Below are 16987 nucleotides of genomic sequence, written 5' to 3'. Positions count from 1 at the left end.
CTCACAGGCTCCACTCCTGCTTTGCTGAGGGGTTGGATAAATATTTATTCCTTTTAATCCCCAATAAAAGAGAAAAAAGCCACATCCTTGGATTTATAATCTCAGAACTGTGCTATAAACTCATCACAGCCTGAGTATTCCAAAAGTCACACAGAGGGTGAGCTGGCAGAGCTTTGGCAAAGCTCTAAATCACATTTTAGTGTCCAGTTATCTTAGGGAAAGCTATTATTTTTACACTGATCGTGGATAATTTGGCTTTAATCTGTATTCTGTGCTCTGTTTTGACTTTGCTGGTCAATTTTTATCACTCCCTTAGGAAGAGACTTTTAAAGATGGTTTAGCAATGAGTTTGGAAGGAGAGATTAATTCAGAATCTGAAGGCGGTGATGGAGTGGGTCCATCTCAGGTACAACATCTGAGCTCCTCTTGGCTGTTCCAAATTAGATTTTTTTCCCCCAAGATGTGAGATCATGGAGTGGTTTAGGTTGGAAAAGCCCTCTCAGACCATCGAGTCCAACCTTGCTCCGTGTCCCCAAGTGCCACATCCACAGGGACTTTAAATCCCTCCAAGGATGGGGACTCCACCCTGCCCTGGGCAGCTGTGGCAGGGCTGGAAAACCCGTCCTTGAAGGAATTTTCCCAGTATCCCTGATGGGAAAAGAATGAGCCATCCCATTCCCGAGGGTCTCAGCGTCCCTATCCCCGCTCTTGTTTTTTTGGGAACCATTCCCTCTGCAATTCCCTTGTCCCAGCCGTGGGATCAGTGGCTCGGTGTCCCAGCTGTGTCCCAGCTCCAGCAGCCCCTGGAACGTTCCTTGTCCTGGGCTGGGTGGGATTGGGGGGATGGAAACAGAGCAGGCTGAGCCCTGAGCAAACTTTACCGGAAAAAAACCGGGAAAGGAGCCTGGAGGCGGCCGGGGGAAGCGCAGGCAGGAATTTCTTATACCTCATCGCCGTGGCAGCTAAAAGGAGAATTCCCAAAAACGTCAGCGTTTCCCGGCCCCGGCAAAGCCCCGGGGACGTCGGAGCCGGGTGACATCACAAGGACCGGGAATGAATCCGCTGACGCCAGGGAAAATTCCGGGCTTTGGCGGCTGAGCCGAGCCTTGCAAAGCGGGGCAGGGAAAGGCGGGGCGCACCGAGAGCTCCGGGTGTGACTCAGTTTGAGCTGGGGCTCAAGATTTGGGGACCAAATCTTCTTCTTGTCCTAAAGAAACCTTTCCCGGGGCGAGGAGCAGCCGCGGTTCCGTGGGTCGGTGTAAGCCCACCTGGGATCACACAGGTAAATCCTGGTAAATCCCCCAGGCAGGGCTGCAGCTCCCGGGGCTGTGGGACACCAAAGCGGGGAGAGCAGCTGGATCCAGCTGTTGGCTCTTAGGGACACTCAGGGGACAGAGATTGACGGGGGCAGGGAGGAGATGCTCTGTCTGTGTCTCTCCATTTAAGTGCATCACAGAACTCTCTGGAAAGTGCAGAGAATAAATATTGGCTGAAGGAATCGAGGTCTGTGAGTGAAGGCTTGAAGTGGGGCTGTATTGAATGCCCCAGTTTCCCTCAGATCACAAAAGGCTGCCGACACTTTTCATCCATAAAGACATTAAATTGTTTGGAGTGGAGGCTGGAAGAACAAGCTGACCCCCTTTTGCTTTGCTGCATCCAAATTGTGCAGTGTAAGAATTATTCCATTAAACTCTGCCCTCACTCCTGCTCTCCCAGACCAGTTTAACTCCAGGAAAGAAAGCCAGCTGATGACAGATGGAATATGATGGGTTTATTTCAGATTAAAAGTGTTGAAAAGTGGATTCTGGCAGCAAAAAACCCAACATGTTTTCCTGAGGAAACACAGAAAATTGTCAGAGTTCTTAGAAATTGTCACCTTGCATGAGGTCTGGCCTGGCAGCACAGCAGCTGGGGAGGGGGAACTGTGTGAGGCTGACAAAGGTCGGTTCTTCCTCCAGGCTGGGAGGGGCTGGGGCTGCAGGGAGCCACAGGCAGGGGGAACAGTCCATGGAGTCATGGAATCATCCTGTCCCCCTGTGCCAGGGCAGGGACACCTTCCCCTGTCCCAGGCTGCTCCAGCCTGGCCTTGGGCACTGCCAGGGATCCAGGGGCAGCCACAGCTGCTCTGGGAATTCCATTCCAGGGACTCCCCACCCTGCCAGGGAACAATTCCTGCCCAATCTCCCACCCAGCCCTGCCCTCTGGCAGTGGGAGCCATTCCCTGTGTCCTGTCCCTCCATCCCTTGTCCCCAGTCCCTCTCCAGCTCTCCTGGAGCCCCTTCAGGCCCTGCCAGGGGCTCTGAGCTCTCCCTGGAGCCTTCTCCTCTCCAGGGGAGCCCCCCCAGCTCTCCCAGCCCGGCTCCAGAGGGGCTCCAGCCCTGCAGCAGCTCCTTGGATCTTTATAGAGTCAGAAATTGAGTTTCTGAGTATGGACCAGCCCCTTCAATAAACTCTGGAATTCCATCCTCCCTTCAGAAGAGGTGGAATTTCTCGGGCTGGTGCTGCAGGGCTCCAGGCTCCCAGCTGGGGACAGTGGCAGCCAGGAGTGCCAGCCCAAATCCTGTCTCTCTCTGCTTCTCCAAGTTTGTGTATTTGTCAGACTCCTATTTTTATGCAATTTAATATCTTTTCCATGGCTTCATTTTCCCTCCTGTTATTAGAGAAGCAAAGGAAAAGCTCTCCTGGGCATGAATGAGGAGCTGTGTAATGGGTTGCAATGGCTCCATCCAAACCATTGTGCTCTGTCTTGTGAATATCTATTTAATCAGCGGTTTTAAAGGAGCTGATTTGTGCTAAGTGATTTTTCTTTCTTTGACTGCAGCAAGAGCCTCATCCTCTGCTGAGGATGCAGCAAAGGCAGTCCAGCTATTCTGGGCTTCAATGGCTCCATTGAGCCGGGGAGAGGTTCAAGGAGCAGGATCCATTGAGATGATTGTGGAGTGCTGTGAGGAGGGAGCTCTGCAGGAGGCTCTGCGGGGATGGAGCACCAGGGTTTATTAACTCATCCATCCCGCTCAATCAGGAGCTGGGTTATGTTTTCTACTCCACAGATTTGCTGTGCTTTAGGAGTTTGGCCAGCTCTGGGTGTGTTGGAGGCGCCCAAGTTTCAGGTCTTGCTCCTGGAGGGAGCTTTGCTCATCAGCCCGAGGGGAGCTGCCCTCAGCACGTGTGCTTGAGGTGGCACTGCTGCCCCTCTGCCACCCCAGGACAGTCACAGGGGGACGAGAGCCACCAGTGTGGCCATGGTTGGGTTCTCAGCCTGTCTCAGGGGCTTTTTGCTTCCCCCTCATGAAAAAGGGTTGGGGTTCATCGTGCCTTTGTTCACTGCAGGTACAAATTTAGCCAGAATTTGGGTTTGTGAGCGGCAAGTTACAGCACACAGAGGAGCACTGCTGGGTTTACAGTCACTCCCAGAGAGCATTCCTTGCAAGAGCACAGTAAAAGCCATCATGAAGGTGTTGTGAGCAGCAATAACTCCCTCACGTGAGCAGGGTGGGTCCTGCCCAGCCTCCCAGGCTGGCACTCGCTGTTCTGCTGTCACTGCTGTCACTGCACCCTGCACAGCCTCCCTGCCCAAACACAGCAGCACCCTGGCAGAAGGCAAAACCCAAGACACGAGGCTTTTGTTGCCCTCTCCTTATCTTGTTTGCTCCTCACATGATCTCAGCAGGCCCTGGCTATCTGCGTGGCATTTGCTGTCCCCTGGCTCAGCTGTTGTGCTGCCTGACACCGGGGTATTAATAGGGAGTGTCACGTTGGATTCTGGCTGAGGGATATCAGGACAATCCCGTTGTTGGCCTCTCACCCTGGCCCTGCGTGTTGATGGTTCCCAGAGGCTGTCAGGGATCGGCCTCCCCGCCAGCAGCCAGCCCCAGCAACGTCCACACGGTGCCACAAACATCTCCTGACCTCAGAACCAGGGCTGGCCCAGCAAGGACAAAAGGGGATTGGGTCCTGCTGGGGCTGTGACACAGGGACACATCCAGGTGGGTTTGGAAATCTCCAGTGCTCTGCCACCCTCCGTGTAAAGAAGCTCTTCCCCATGTTCAGGTGGAATTTGTGTTTTAGTTTAAGGCCATTGCTCCTTGTCCTGTGGCTCTGAAGGTCTGGCACCATAGACTCCAGCAGCTCCTCACTAAATTCAGGTGTTTTCACTAAATCCTTACCAGTTTCAGGTGTTTTTATCAGCTTCTCACTAGTTTCAGGTGTTCTCACTAAATCCTGACTAATTTCAGGTGTTTCCAGCAGCTCCTCACCAGTTTCAGGTATTCTCACTAAATCCTGACTAATTTCAGATGTTTCCAGCAGCTCCTCACCAGTTTCAGATGTTTCCAGCAGCTCCTCACCAGTTTCAGGTGTTCTCACTAAATCCTGACTAATTTCAGGTGTTTTCTCTCCTGTGTTCCATCAGTGAACTCAAACATCTCTCCCTCCCCATGGGAGCACCCCCTCAGTGCCTCCTCACCACACCAAATGTTTCCACACAGTGAGTCAATATTTTTAAATGGCTCCACTTTGGCCATCGATTACCTCTGCCCGCTCATTCTTCGTTAGCTCAGGTCAGACCCTTTATCAATACCCTTTATCAATACCCTCAAACACCCAGGATGGCTCAATTCCTATTAGCTCAGCAATGAGGCTTTAACTGCAATCAGATACAATGATTTTGTGCCAGGCCCACACATTTGTGCTTACTCACACTGCAAACTTTACCTTCTGTATAATTAAGCAGTAATTAATCGTAGCAAGTGCTCTGCTCCTATTTATTCCAAATTTCCAAGTGGCTGTGGCTGCTTTGTTGTGTTGTTTGATGCTCCTGGACTTGATGACTTGTTTCAGATTTTAGTTTTGGGCTGATTTACTCAGTGCCCCCACATCTCGTATTTCTTTTGAAAAGCTTTATGGTTTGGAGGAAGTGGCTCCAAAACAGTGATTCCAGCAAGTGATTTTCAATATGAAACAGAGCTTCTAAAGCATCATTAATTAAGGGAGATCAAAATGAGCCCTGGAGCAGGTCTGGAGAAGATTTGCAGGTCTAGGGAACATTAACAGTGTTATTAAATGATATTTTGGGTGCCAGCAGCGCTCTATCTGTTTTCACATCAGCGAAATCATCCCAGGGGGGTTTGATTTGCTGCCTGACCCCACCATTTGGCACAAACCACATGAAATGTGCTGCAGGAGTTTTGCCCTGCCTGGATTTTTGGCCTCACAGTCATTCCTTTAAAAGGTTTTGTTCTTGCTCCCTGCCACCTCTGACTTCTCTCCACGCTGCAGAAGCTTCTCCTTCTGCTAAATCCAGTTTGCTGTCCTGAGTGATTAAAGCTCATTGCAGGCCATGTGATTTAACGGCAGAAACTGAAAATCTGGGTTCCCAGCCTGACCCTCTTTCCCCCTTTTGTTTTGCAGCTGCCCGAGGAGGAGGGGAGGCAGTGTGGGCAGGCAGAGCTGTCCCTGCTGAAGGGTCCCTTCTGCCTCACTGGCCTTAGGAAAAATGCAGATTTATGGAAATTCTGTCTGGGCTGGCAGGCTTTGTGTTCCCTGCCTCTGCCTGTGCCCGAGCTGGGCTGGGCGTTTCATGGAATTGTGGAATTGTGGAATGGTTTGCATTGGAAGGGATCTCAAAGCTCATCTCGTTCCTGCCATGGATCACCTTTCCACTGTCCCAGGCTGCTCCAGCCTGGCCTTGGGCACTGCCAGGGATCCAGGGATCCCACGGCTCTGGGCACCCTGTGGGAACAATTCCTGCCCAGGATCCCACCCCGCTTTGTCATGGGGAAGCCACCCCCCTTGTCCTGTCATTCCTTATCCCAAGTGCCTCTCCAGCTCTCCTGGAGCCCCTTTAGGTCCTGGAAGGGCCTTTAGGATCTCCCTGGAGCAATGTTTCGTAGTTACACTATTAGTCCCACCAGGAATAACACCAAGTTGGTGTTTACCCCCATCACTCCCACGGGAAAGCTGTTCAGTGCTCCGGCTGCTCTCGAGGCACAGATTTCCCTCTGATTTCACACCTCAGTTTATTCCTGTCCATTTTATCCCCTCTTGTTTTTACACCAGCGCTGTCCTTTAGCACAAAGCTCCCGTTCCCTTTGGTGGCCGTTGCCTCTGGCACTTGTGACACCCCCCTGTGTGGGAGCAGCAGGTGCCATTCCCAGCCATCCCTGTGATCCAAACCCCTCAAACCCCCCAGAGCAAACTCTTTGTGCCAAAGGGCCGGGATTTTCCACCTCTCATCTCTTCCCCTCAAACAGCAGCAGGTGGCAGACGCTCGTGGTTTGGATGAGGCAACTTCTGCATTGAGCTTCTGCTGGCCCCAAAATGATCAATGAGAGGTCTAAAACAAATTACCCTTGGAATCACATCCATGGGCTGTGACATTTGCTATCACAGTGTCCTTTCCTGTGGGTAGGAGGGATGGAGAGTGAGGTATTTCAGAGATGTGAAGCAAGCAAAATGCTGCCGAAATGTACGCAATTGGATTAATTATTGTTAAAGGCCAAGTCTCCAAAGGATTTAATGATCTGAATACCATCTTAGGACATTTCGCTGTCTTTTTACTGACAGGCTCCACGGATCCCAATTATGGAGATAAATCCAAAAACCAGGTCAAATAATTATTCCATGAATCAAGTGGAAAGGCTGGATGCATTTCTGAGCATGGCAGCTTTCCACACACCCATCACTGGACTTTTGGATACCGTGGAAGGGCTGGGGGGAATTTAAAACATTAGTGCAGGAAATGTGTAAATCCTCCACCTCAAAGGCTGCCTGTTCGGCTCAGGTGAAATGGAAGCTCCGTGGTGTCTGCAGGTTGTCACCACGGCTGTCACTTTGTTCCTGTCTCCAGCGTGGTTGACAGCAGATGAGAGGAGCTGTGTGAAGTGGGGCTGGACGGAATGAGGCAGCTCAGAGCCTCCCCACTGCTCGGAAAGGCAAAAGTGCCTCTGGAGCCACGCCAGGCTCCTGTGTGTAAGGGCAGGGTGGGATAAAGCCTGGCTCTGGCCAGCAGCCCCTGATGCTCCGGCGCCGTGCGGATCCGGGAACGCTTTCCTGAGGCCATTTGTGGATGGGACCCTTGAGACCCCTGCTGAGGGCTTGGCTTTGCCGTCAGTGCTCTGGGAAGGGAGTTAAGTGCAGACTGCACTTAGGAGGGGTAGGAGATCACTGAAGATGCATCAATAAAAGATGGAATATAGGACTGGAATTCCCCTTCTGTTGCCGGTAATATCCCAGTGGGGAAAAGGCAGGGCTGGACTCTGTGTTCCCATTTGCTGTGTGGAATTATCTTCCCCCTGCTGGTTCTGGGCAGGGATCAGGGCTTGTCCAGAGGCAGAAGGGCTGGAAGGTGTCCTGGAGCACCACACGGACACCAGTGTCCCTGTCACATGAGCCAGGCCACCGCAGGCAGCCTCCTCCGTGGGAGGCAAATCTGTGTGCTGTGGATTGGGAGAGACAGTCTGAGAAATGCTACAGGGCTTGGCTGGAGCTGGGAAAGCTGGAAAAGCTGCAGTGACACTGAGCAGCCAGAGCAGCCAGGCCAGGCTGGGACAGGCACTGCCCTGTGGCTGGAATGGAAACATCTGTGCCGTGGGACAGCAGCGTGCCACAGAGCAGGTGCTGCCAACACCCCGTGTGTGGAGCACCGAGCTGTCCCTGTGCCACCTGTCCTGCTGGCTGTGAGCCATTCCAGCATTTCCCAGCAGGGACAAGTGGCAGCTTTCCCCCGGGAACACTCAGCTGGGTTCTTCCATGCAGCAGAAGCACAGCCCGTGCTGGTTCGGGGCTGGTGAGCCATGGGGGTGGAGGGTGCTGGGCAGGAACACCTCGAGGTGAGCAGAGCTGTCAGTGCTGCACAGAATATCACAGAATCCTGGGATATTCTGGACTGGGAGGGACCTCCAGGATCATCTTGGGCATGGGCAGGGACACCTCCCACTGTCCCAGGCTGCTCCAAGCCTGGCCGTGGGCACTGCCAGGGATCCAGGGGCAGCCAGAGCTGCTCTGGGCACCCTGTGCCAGTCGCACCTCAGCTGGGTAGGAAGGGAAGCAACTTCCTATTTCAGAAATATTTTCAAGAGGAAAAAGCCCTTGGGAAATGGCATTGCTGCTCATGTTGGGAATGATCAGGCTCATATCCACATGTCTTTCCAAGCTCTGGAAGTAAAAATAGAGGTGGGGTGTCTGCTGTGTTTGACTGTGCCTTGCGTTTTCCAAAGATTAATGGCAGAGAACCATTGGGAGAGGATGAAATAGCCCAGGATGTACATTTGGAAAAATAACTACTGGATTTTAGCACTCAGGATTCCTTCTCTGGAGGACTTAAACAACCCCATGATGTTCACTTGTTACAGGATAATGTCAAGCTGCTTATCTGTAGTAAACATGAAAAGGATTAAGTTTTTTGGAACCCTTCATGCTAAGAGAGAATACAAACTCATTTTTACCTCCTGCTGTACTTTTCCAGCCATCTCCTGGTGGCTGCTCCAACCCGGCACGGTGCTGGATACAATCCCTGACATTTGCTGTGCAAACCAGGAGCCTCCCCGGGGTGCTGCTGGATGAGGTCTGAGAGCTGGGAGGGCTCTGGAGACTGAAGGTGGATTTGGGCTGCAAAGGGAGCAGCAGCAGCTCTTGGCTCTGTGTTGGGCTCCAGGTGTGAGCAGGGCAGGGGCTCTGGTTACTCTGCCTCTGTTGTACCTATTGAGAACAGAAACAGTGAATTGAAGTCACAGAATGGTTTGGATTGAAAGGGACCTTAATGATTATCCAGTGCCACCCTCTGCCGAGGGCAGGGACACCTCCCAGCAGCCCGGTTTGCTCCAAGCCCTGTCCGACCCGGCCTTGAACTTCTTTATTCAGAGAAGACAAAGTCAAGTAAACACTTATTTTGCTTTTGGATACATGCAGAGGCTTAATGATGTGTTTAGCAGCAGCTGACAGCTTCTGTTACCAACACTTCAGTCAGTGCTGCCGGGTGCCTGTGCCAGGCAGCTGTGACAGCGCTGGGAGGGGCTGCAGGGCGCTGCCGTGGTGTGGGGACACTGAGGGGACACTGAGCTCTGGAGACTGCGGGGTCACAGAACCACAGACCGGTTTGGCCTCAGTGGGACCTTGGAAATCATCCCCCTCCACCCCCTGCCATGGCAGGGACACTTCCACTGTCCCAGGCTGCCCCAAGTGTCCAGCCTGGCCTTGGACATTTCCAGGGATCCAGGGGCAGCCACAGCTGCTCTGGGAATTCTATTCCAGCCTCTCCCCACCCTCCCAGGGAACAATTCCTGCCCAATCTCCCACCCATCCCTGCTCTCTGGCACTGGAAGCCATTCCCTGTGTCCTGTCCCTCCATCCCTTGTCCCCAGCCCCTCTTCAGCTCTCCTGGAGCCCCTTCAGGCCCTGCCAGGGGCTCTGAGCTCTCCCTGGAGCCTTCTCCTCTCCAGGGGAGCCCCCCCAGCTCTCCCAGCCCGGCTCCAGAGGGGCTCCAGCCCTGCAGCAGCTCCGGGGCTCCTCTGGGCTCTCTGCAGCAGCTACAGCTCCTCCTGGGGTTGGACCCCAGGGCTGGGGAGCTCTGCAGGTGGGGCCTCACCTGGATAAAAAAGTCAGGAGCCACATGAGGGACAAACCCAGCAGGGGAATTTGAACTCTTTAAGAGTCCCTAAGACTGACAATGTTTTCCCTAAGTGGGAGAAGGTGGGGCGGGGAAGAAGGTCAGCAATGCCTGTGGAGCTGGGAGCTGTCACCCCAGGGAGCCCTGTGCCCGTGCCAGGGCTGTGCTCTGCTCCTCGTGTCCCATCCCGGGCCATTAAGTGCCGATGGTTTCAAGCACAGCCCTTTCCACATGGAAGATTATTTAGGAAAAGCAGCAAGCTGTTCGGATAATGGGGAACAGGTGCACAGCATTAGAGAGCAGCCAGGCAGTGGAAGGAACAGCATTTTCCCGTGTTTATGGGTATAAGAATCCTGAGCGGTGTCTTCACGAGACTCACAAATCTCAAAAAGGGGCTTTATAATTAACAAAGTCTGCCCAAACCTTTGGAAATATTTTGGAAGTATTTGATATCGTAAAGGTGGTACTGTAGTTAGGAGATGGGGAGTAATGTCCTCAGGAATGACCTTGGCTTGGGAAGGCAAAGCTGGTGGTGAACCTTCTTGGTAAGTCAGTGCTGTCATCCTCAGGAAAAGTGTAAATTCCCAACATAACCAAAACTCCCTGAGCCTGCCTGGGCTGCTGGGCTGAAATGTGTTTGTGCTCATACTCCAGAGCAGACTGTGGGGCTGTGTGGCTCTCACGGAAACCACTTGACTGGCAATGACTACTCGAATGACTCTGAATTACATCCAGATCGTGGTGCATTCCTGTTTCTCAGTCTTTTTGCCAGATTTTGCCACGTTCCAAGACCATTGGTGGGCAATGCTAATCCAGGGACATCGGTTCCTGAAGCTGGTGAAGGGTCTGGAGTGGAAATGTGAGGAATGGCTTAGGGCACTTGGTTTGAGGGGAGGCTCACCAGGGTCTGTAGCTCCTCCCGAGGGCAGTGCAGGGGCAGGCACCAATTCATTCTCTCTGTAACAGGGACAGGATCCCAGGGAAGGCTGCAGCTCTGCCCAGGGAGGTTTAGGTTGGATTTTGGGAAAGGTTCTTCCCCCACAGGGTGCTGGCACTGCCCAGGCTCCCCAGGGAACGGGCACAGCCCCGAGGCTGCCAGAGCAGCTCTAGGAAGGTTTGGCCAGCCCTGCCAGGGATGCCCAGGGTAGGATTGTTGGGTGTCTGTGCAGGGCCAGGGGCTGGATCAGTGATCCCTGTGGGTGCTTCCAGCCCGGAGAGTCTCTGATGCTGTGGCTGTCACGGTAACACTGCAGCATTGGAGCAGCTGGCGGTTGCTGTTATGAGTTCTTTGTTTGCAGAGTGACTCACGGAGCCTCGCTGTGTTGTACAATGATTTCTCCTGGCTCGCCGTTGTCTGTTCATTACCGTGGCTCAGGCACTGCTTAGCACCGGTCCGGGGCCGGTGCCCGCTCGCAGCTAACTCCTGCCACCTGCTGTCTCCTTCCTTGTCGCTTCCCCAGGATCCTGGGCTTCGGGATGCGGAGGGATAAAGGAATGGAGCTGCAGCAGTGCTGCTCCCCCTCTGCCCCTGCGCCTCCCCTGCTCCTCCATCCCAGAGAGCCTCATGTGGAGTGTGCAGAGAGATCCAGGAACAGCCTCCTTCCCTGCCAGCTCTGCACTGCTGAGAGACAGCACTGGCTGGGCAAGGCCCATGCCATTCCCTTCCCTTGGAAAAGATCTCCAAGACCTTCAAATCCATCCATTCCCACCCCTGACCGTGTCCCCAAGTGCCACATTTACACAGTTGGAAATCCCCCCAGGAATAGAGACTCTGCCCTGGGCAGTGCTGCTGGTGCTGCTGTCACCTTTCCTCCTCTGGAGCCTGTTTGACTCCTGGGCTCAGTTCCCTGGGATCCCTTGGTGGCCTCCGGACACACGGTCACCCCTGAGAGTGTCCAGCACTGGGAAATGTTGGTAAATAGATCTGGTAACACAGGTTGGAGGCAGGCAGGGAATGCTGGCAGATCCCACATGTACTAGAGAGATCTGCTATGGACTATGGAAGGATTTATAGGAACCTTAGATATCAAATTTCTGGCCCATATGTTTAGGTAACACAATTTATATCACAAATGGGGTGGCTCACTGTGAGTGCTGTTACTTGAGGATAAACTGGAAAGGAAATTTTGGGTTTTTTTGTGCTTTGTGTTCTGCCATCCTTATTTTTAATTAGCCAAATGCATCTTTTTTTCCGTTTAGACAAAGCCTGTGGGGTGTGCAAACTTTGGAGAGGACCCCCACAGTCTGTGCATTGTTCTGAACGTGGTGATGAAGTTTTTCCAGCAGAGCTCGGCAGTTAACTTCCAAAAGAAAAAAATAGTGGGAAACGCAGCTCTGAGAGGGCAACTTTACAGTCCCATTGCAGCTCTTACCCATTCCAGCAAATGTTTGTTTGGGGGTATTTTTGGCATCAGGACACGGCTCCAGGTGGGTGTTGTGCAAACCAGGAGCAACTGGTGACAAACACAAGGTTAAACTCTTGCTCTGTCTATCTCAGGTCACATTTTCCTGACACTGGATCGTCCACAGGGAATATTTTCCCATATTCCCGTTCTTGTAACTATTAAAAAGCAGTGACAGCAGAGCTTTTCCTGCATTTTGAGGCTCTTGCTCACAGGCTGTGCCTCTGGGGGTGCCTGTTCACTCCTGGCAGAGGTAACTCCAGACTCTGGGATTGGTCACTTTTTGGGGAATTTTCTGCTGACTTCTGGCTGAGCACATGGGTGGCCGAGTGCTGGATCAAGGCCAAGGAAAAAGAGCCTGAGAGCTGTTGTGGCTCCACGTTGAACTTGAGGAAAGGAATAAAAGCACTTTTCAGTTGGATTAACCACATGATCCGTACAGCAACATTCCAGGTGCTGGAACAGGGAACAGGGAAGCGGGCAGCAGGAGCTGGAGCAGCCACGGCATTCCCAGCTGGGCACTGGCTGTGCCAGGCTTCTCATCAGGGCAGCCTGAGTGTGCCCAGCTCATGTGGAAGTCTGGAAAACTCATGGAATTCAGACAAGTTCAGGCATTAATGTTTCATGTGCTTTTCCTGCCGCAGTTAAAGCTCTCTCTGCAGAGAGGAGGGAGAGCTGGGGCCTTCTCTGCCGCTGTGCTCAGGGAATCTTCTGGATTAAGGAGTGGAGGGATGGAGAAAGGCATGGCAGGGACCACAGCCTGGTGTCCCAGTGGGACAGCATCTGCCATGGGATGGGGTATTGGAGCAAGCACTCAACTCCTACTGCAAGGAGACAAAACCTGACTTCCACAGGCAAGGAAATTCCCCCTGGCGTGGCCGTACCTCACTTGGCTTTCTGGGCCGTGGTCGCACATCTGGTGTTTCTATCAGGCCCAAATGCCCAGGCTCATGAGGCCAACCTGCCCATTTTCAGCATTTATGAGGGGTGTCACTTGCTAGAGTGGCCAGGGTGACTTCAGACACGGGTCGCAGCAGCCAAGTTATGAAACCACAAGAAAGTGGGTGTAAAATGGAAAAGGTGACAAAAAGTTTTGTGCCTTTTTTTAAAATTTTTAAACAGCCCTTTTTTTTTTTTTTTTGAAGCATAGCTGTTTAAAATTCATTGAACTGATACCTTGAATGGCTAAAACATGGTTTGGGCACCTGGCTCCCACAACTGCCAAGTGCTCGCAAATCTTACAGGATTTCAGAAGTTTGGCTCCAGAGCAGATGAGGACAGGGCTGGACTGGAGGGTGTTGTGGTGTCTTTAGTCCTGTTGTGCTTGTAAGGAGCGAGGTTTGGCAAATTGAACCCCAGGGCTTGTGCAAAAGGCCTTGAGGGTGGAGTGCAGTGTTTAGAATCATGGAATCCTGGAGTGGTTTGGGCTGGGAGGTACCTAAAAGCCCATCCCATTCCATCCCATGCCATGGGCAGGGACACCTTCCACTGTCCCAGGCTGCTCCAAGCCCCGTCCAACCTGGCCTGGGACACTGCCAGGGATCCAGGGGCAGCCACAGCTACTCTGGGCACCTCTCCCAGGGCCTCCCCACCCTTGCAGGGATGGATTCTCCATCATCTCTAATCCATCCCTGCCCTCTTCAGCTGCTGTGTGCTCGTGTTGAGAGCTGTGCTGAGCTGTGAGAAATTCCTGCTGAGGGAAGCACGAGCAGAGGCAGTCAGGACAGGAGTGAACGTTTATGGTCACGCAGGGCCCTCCTTGCAACACAGGAGAAGCAGCTCCGGTGACCGCAGGGCGGTGACACGGTGTGAGCCGGTGAGGTGACATGGTGTGAGCCGGTGAGGTGACACGGTGAGAGCTGGTGAGGTGACACGGTGTGAGCCGGTGAGGTGACATGGTGAGAGCTGGTGAGGTGACACGATGAGAGCCGGCTGAGGTGACATGGTGAGAGCCGGCTGAGGTGACACGGTGAGAGCCGGCTGAGGTGACACGGTGTGAGCCGGCTGAGGGGACACGGTGTGAGCTGGCTGAGGGGACACGGTGTGAGCCGGCTGAGGGGACACGGTGTGAGCCGGTGAGGGGACACGGTGTGAGCCGGCTGAGGGGACACGGTGTGAGCCGGCTGAGGGGACACGGTGTGAGCCGGTGAGGGGACACGGTGTGAGCCGGCTGAGGGGACACAGTGAGAGCCGGCTGAGGGGACACAATGAGAGCCGGTGAGGGGACACGGTGTGAGCCGGCTGAGGTGACACAGTGAGAGCCTGTTGAGGGGACACGGTGAGAGCCGGTGAGGTGACACGGTGAGAGCCTGTTGAGGGGACACGGTGAGAGCCGGTGAGGTGACACAGTGTGAGCCAGTGAGGTGACATGGTGAAAGCCGGCTGAGGGGACACAGTGAGAGCCAGCTGAGGTGACACGGTGAGAGCCGGTGAGGTGACACGGTGAGAGCCAGCTGAGGTGACACGGTGAGAGTCGGCTGAGGGGACACGGTGTGAGCCGGTGAGGTGACACGGTGAGAGCCGGTGAGGGGACACGGTGAGAGCCGGTGAGGTGACACGGTGAGAGCCGGTGAGGTGACACGGTGAGAGCCGGTGAGGGGACACGGTGTGAGCCGGTGAGGTGACACAGTGAGAGCCGGTGAGGTGACACAGTGAGAGCCGGCTGAGGGGACACAGTGAGAGCCGGTGAGGTGACACGGTGAGAGCCGGTGAGGTGACACGGTGAGAGCCGGTGAGGGGACACGGTGTGAGCCGGTGAGGTGACACGGTGTGAGCCGGCTGAGGGGACACGGTGTGAGCCAGTGAGGTGACACGGTGAGAGCCGGTGAGGTGACACGGTGAGAGCCGGTGAGGTGACACGGTGAGAGCCGGCTGAGGTGACACGGTGAGAGCCGGCTGAGGTGACATGGTGAGAGCCGGTGAGGTGACACGGTGAGAGCCGGCTGAGGGGACACGGTGTGAGCCGGCTGAGGGGACACGGTGAGAGCCGGTGAGGTGACACGGTGGAAGCCGGTGAGGTGACACGGTGGAAGCCGGTGAGGTGACACTAGCCCTGCAAGCCCTCTGGTGGCAGAGTGTGACACGGATCTGTGTTCGTTCGCAGCTTCGATGTGGAGAACGGCCCGTCCCCGGGGCGCAGCCCGCTGGACCCGCAGGCCAGCTCCTCGTCGGGACTCGTCCTGCACACGACATTCCCGGGCCACAGCCAGCGCCGGGAATCGTTCCTGTACAGATCCGACAGCGACTATGACCTCTCACCAAAGACCATGTCCAGGAACTCCTCCCTGCCCAGTGAACAGTAAGCATCAATCCAGCTCGTGTTTTACACTCTGAGAGCTTTCTGTGCTGCTCTAATCCTCAGAGCTCTGTTAAGAGGAGCTTATGGGTGGTACTGGAGAATTTCATGGCTGGAATGCGCAAAACAGATGTTGATCCAGCATCCTTTCCAATGCCATCCTTCAAATATTCAAATTTTCTCCAGAATTTAGCAGAAAAGCTTTCAAAGCTGTATCCTGGAATAACAGAGAAGTCGTGGTGTACTTTTATTTACAGTATTGCTGTCACCCATCCTGTTTTGGGGGCTGTTCCCTAGAACTGAGTGGAAAATGAGCCCAGACAGATGGCTGAGCTCCAGAGGATCGATACCCATAGACTGTCCTGGTTTCCCGGCCCTTTATTTTGAAAGGCACATTTTAAAGTCTTGAAGTGGCCATTAAGCTATAAAAAAAGTTAAACAAAGTCGAACTGTTGCGAAAGTTTTGTCACGGAATGGAAATCTGAATATTAGCCAGATCCACGAGAATTCTGCAAGAAAATCTCCCTGCTGTGAGTTAAAACTGAGTAAATATTTATTGAAGGAAACACTCCAAATGATGCAAATAGTGTTTGGTGTAAACGGTGGGTTGTAGCAATTCCCAGCAGTGTGCTGGGGTGGGGGAATCCCATAATTTCCCCCAAATTCGTGGCTGTCTGCAACTGAAGTGTCCATCCACCGTGGGCATCGAGGCTCTGTTAGCACTTGGGAGAGAGTCTCCATTAGTGTTGAGACAATTTTAATTAAATTTAGACTTAATAGCACTAATACCCAAGTGAGGACAAGGGATGCCCTCTGTGGCAGCACAGTGGGGAGAATTCCTATTTGGAGGGGTCCAGAACTGGTGGACAGTTCTGTGGCAGCATGGAGCCAGCCTTGCTGCCCTTGCTTAGTGCATCTTGTTATTAATTATGAGATTAAGAATAGAATTGACCACAACATTGTTCGCGAGAGTGCCTAAAGGGGCTCCAAAACAGCAGAAGAGGCGCTTGGGACAAGGGATGGAGGGACAGGACAAGGGGGAATGGATTTAAGCTGAAAGTGGGTAGATTTAAATTAATATTGTGAAGGAATTCCTGGCTGTGAGGGTGCAGGGGCCCTGGAATAGAATCCCCAGAGCAGCTGTGGCTGCCCCTGGATCCCTGGAAGTGTCCAAGGCCAGGCTGGATGGGGCTTGGATCCACTGGAATACTGGATGTCCTTGCAATGGCAGGGGGTGGGACTGGATGGGCTTTAAGCTCCCTCCCAACCCAAACTTTTCAGTGATTCTATACCCTGCCATCTCTCAGTTACATAAATCATACAGAAGGTTTTATACACGCGCAAGTACCGTAATTAATACACCACCACCACCAAAAAAATCCCTCCTATTGCTGGCATTCGTGTATTTTGCTCACAACTTCTGCTCAAACCTTCCGTGATGAAAACAGCCAGACAAAACCCGGCGTCTGAACAAGGTTAAAGACTGCGACAGAGATCAACAAAAGCCAGGAAATTCAAAGGTGACCTTTCCCTGCACCACTACGGTTGGTTATTTTCCACCGCGGTACAAGCGTGAGCCTTAACTTTTGAATTTCCTGGCTTTTATTGCCTGGCGTTCCCAGTCTGAACGCTCGCTCCAGCCGGTTGTTTTGGATATACACAGTGACCTTCCCATTAGGAACAAGT

The 16987-nt window shown here is 53.3% G+C and overlaps 1 protein-coding gene across 1 annotated transcript in view; it reads left to right on the top strand.

Moving 5' to 3' along the window:
• Positions 1–16987, top strand: part of PDE4B (phosphodiesterase 4B) — a 177037-nt gene that overhangs the window by 98765 nt on the left and 61285 nt on the right. The window contains exon 4 of the mRNA XM_063406891.1: positions 15110–15304. Within this exon, the coding sequence (XP_063262961.1) occupies positions 15110–15304 (195 nt within the window). The remainder of the gene's footprint in view (positions 1–15109; positions 15305–16987) is intronic.

The sequence above is a fragment of the Prinia subflava genome, chromosome 10 (genome assembly GCF_021018805.1).
Source record: "Prinia subflava isolate CZ2003 ecotype Zambia chromosome 10, Cam_Psub_1.2, whole genome shotgun sequence".
NCBI lineage: Eukaryota > Metazoa > Chordata > Aves > Passeriformes > Cisticolidae > Prinia > Prinia subflava.
The sequence above is the reverse complement of the archived record's forward strand: the minus strand, read 5'-3'. Positions and strand labels throughout refer to the sequence as shown.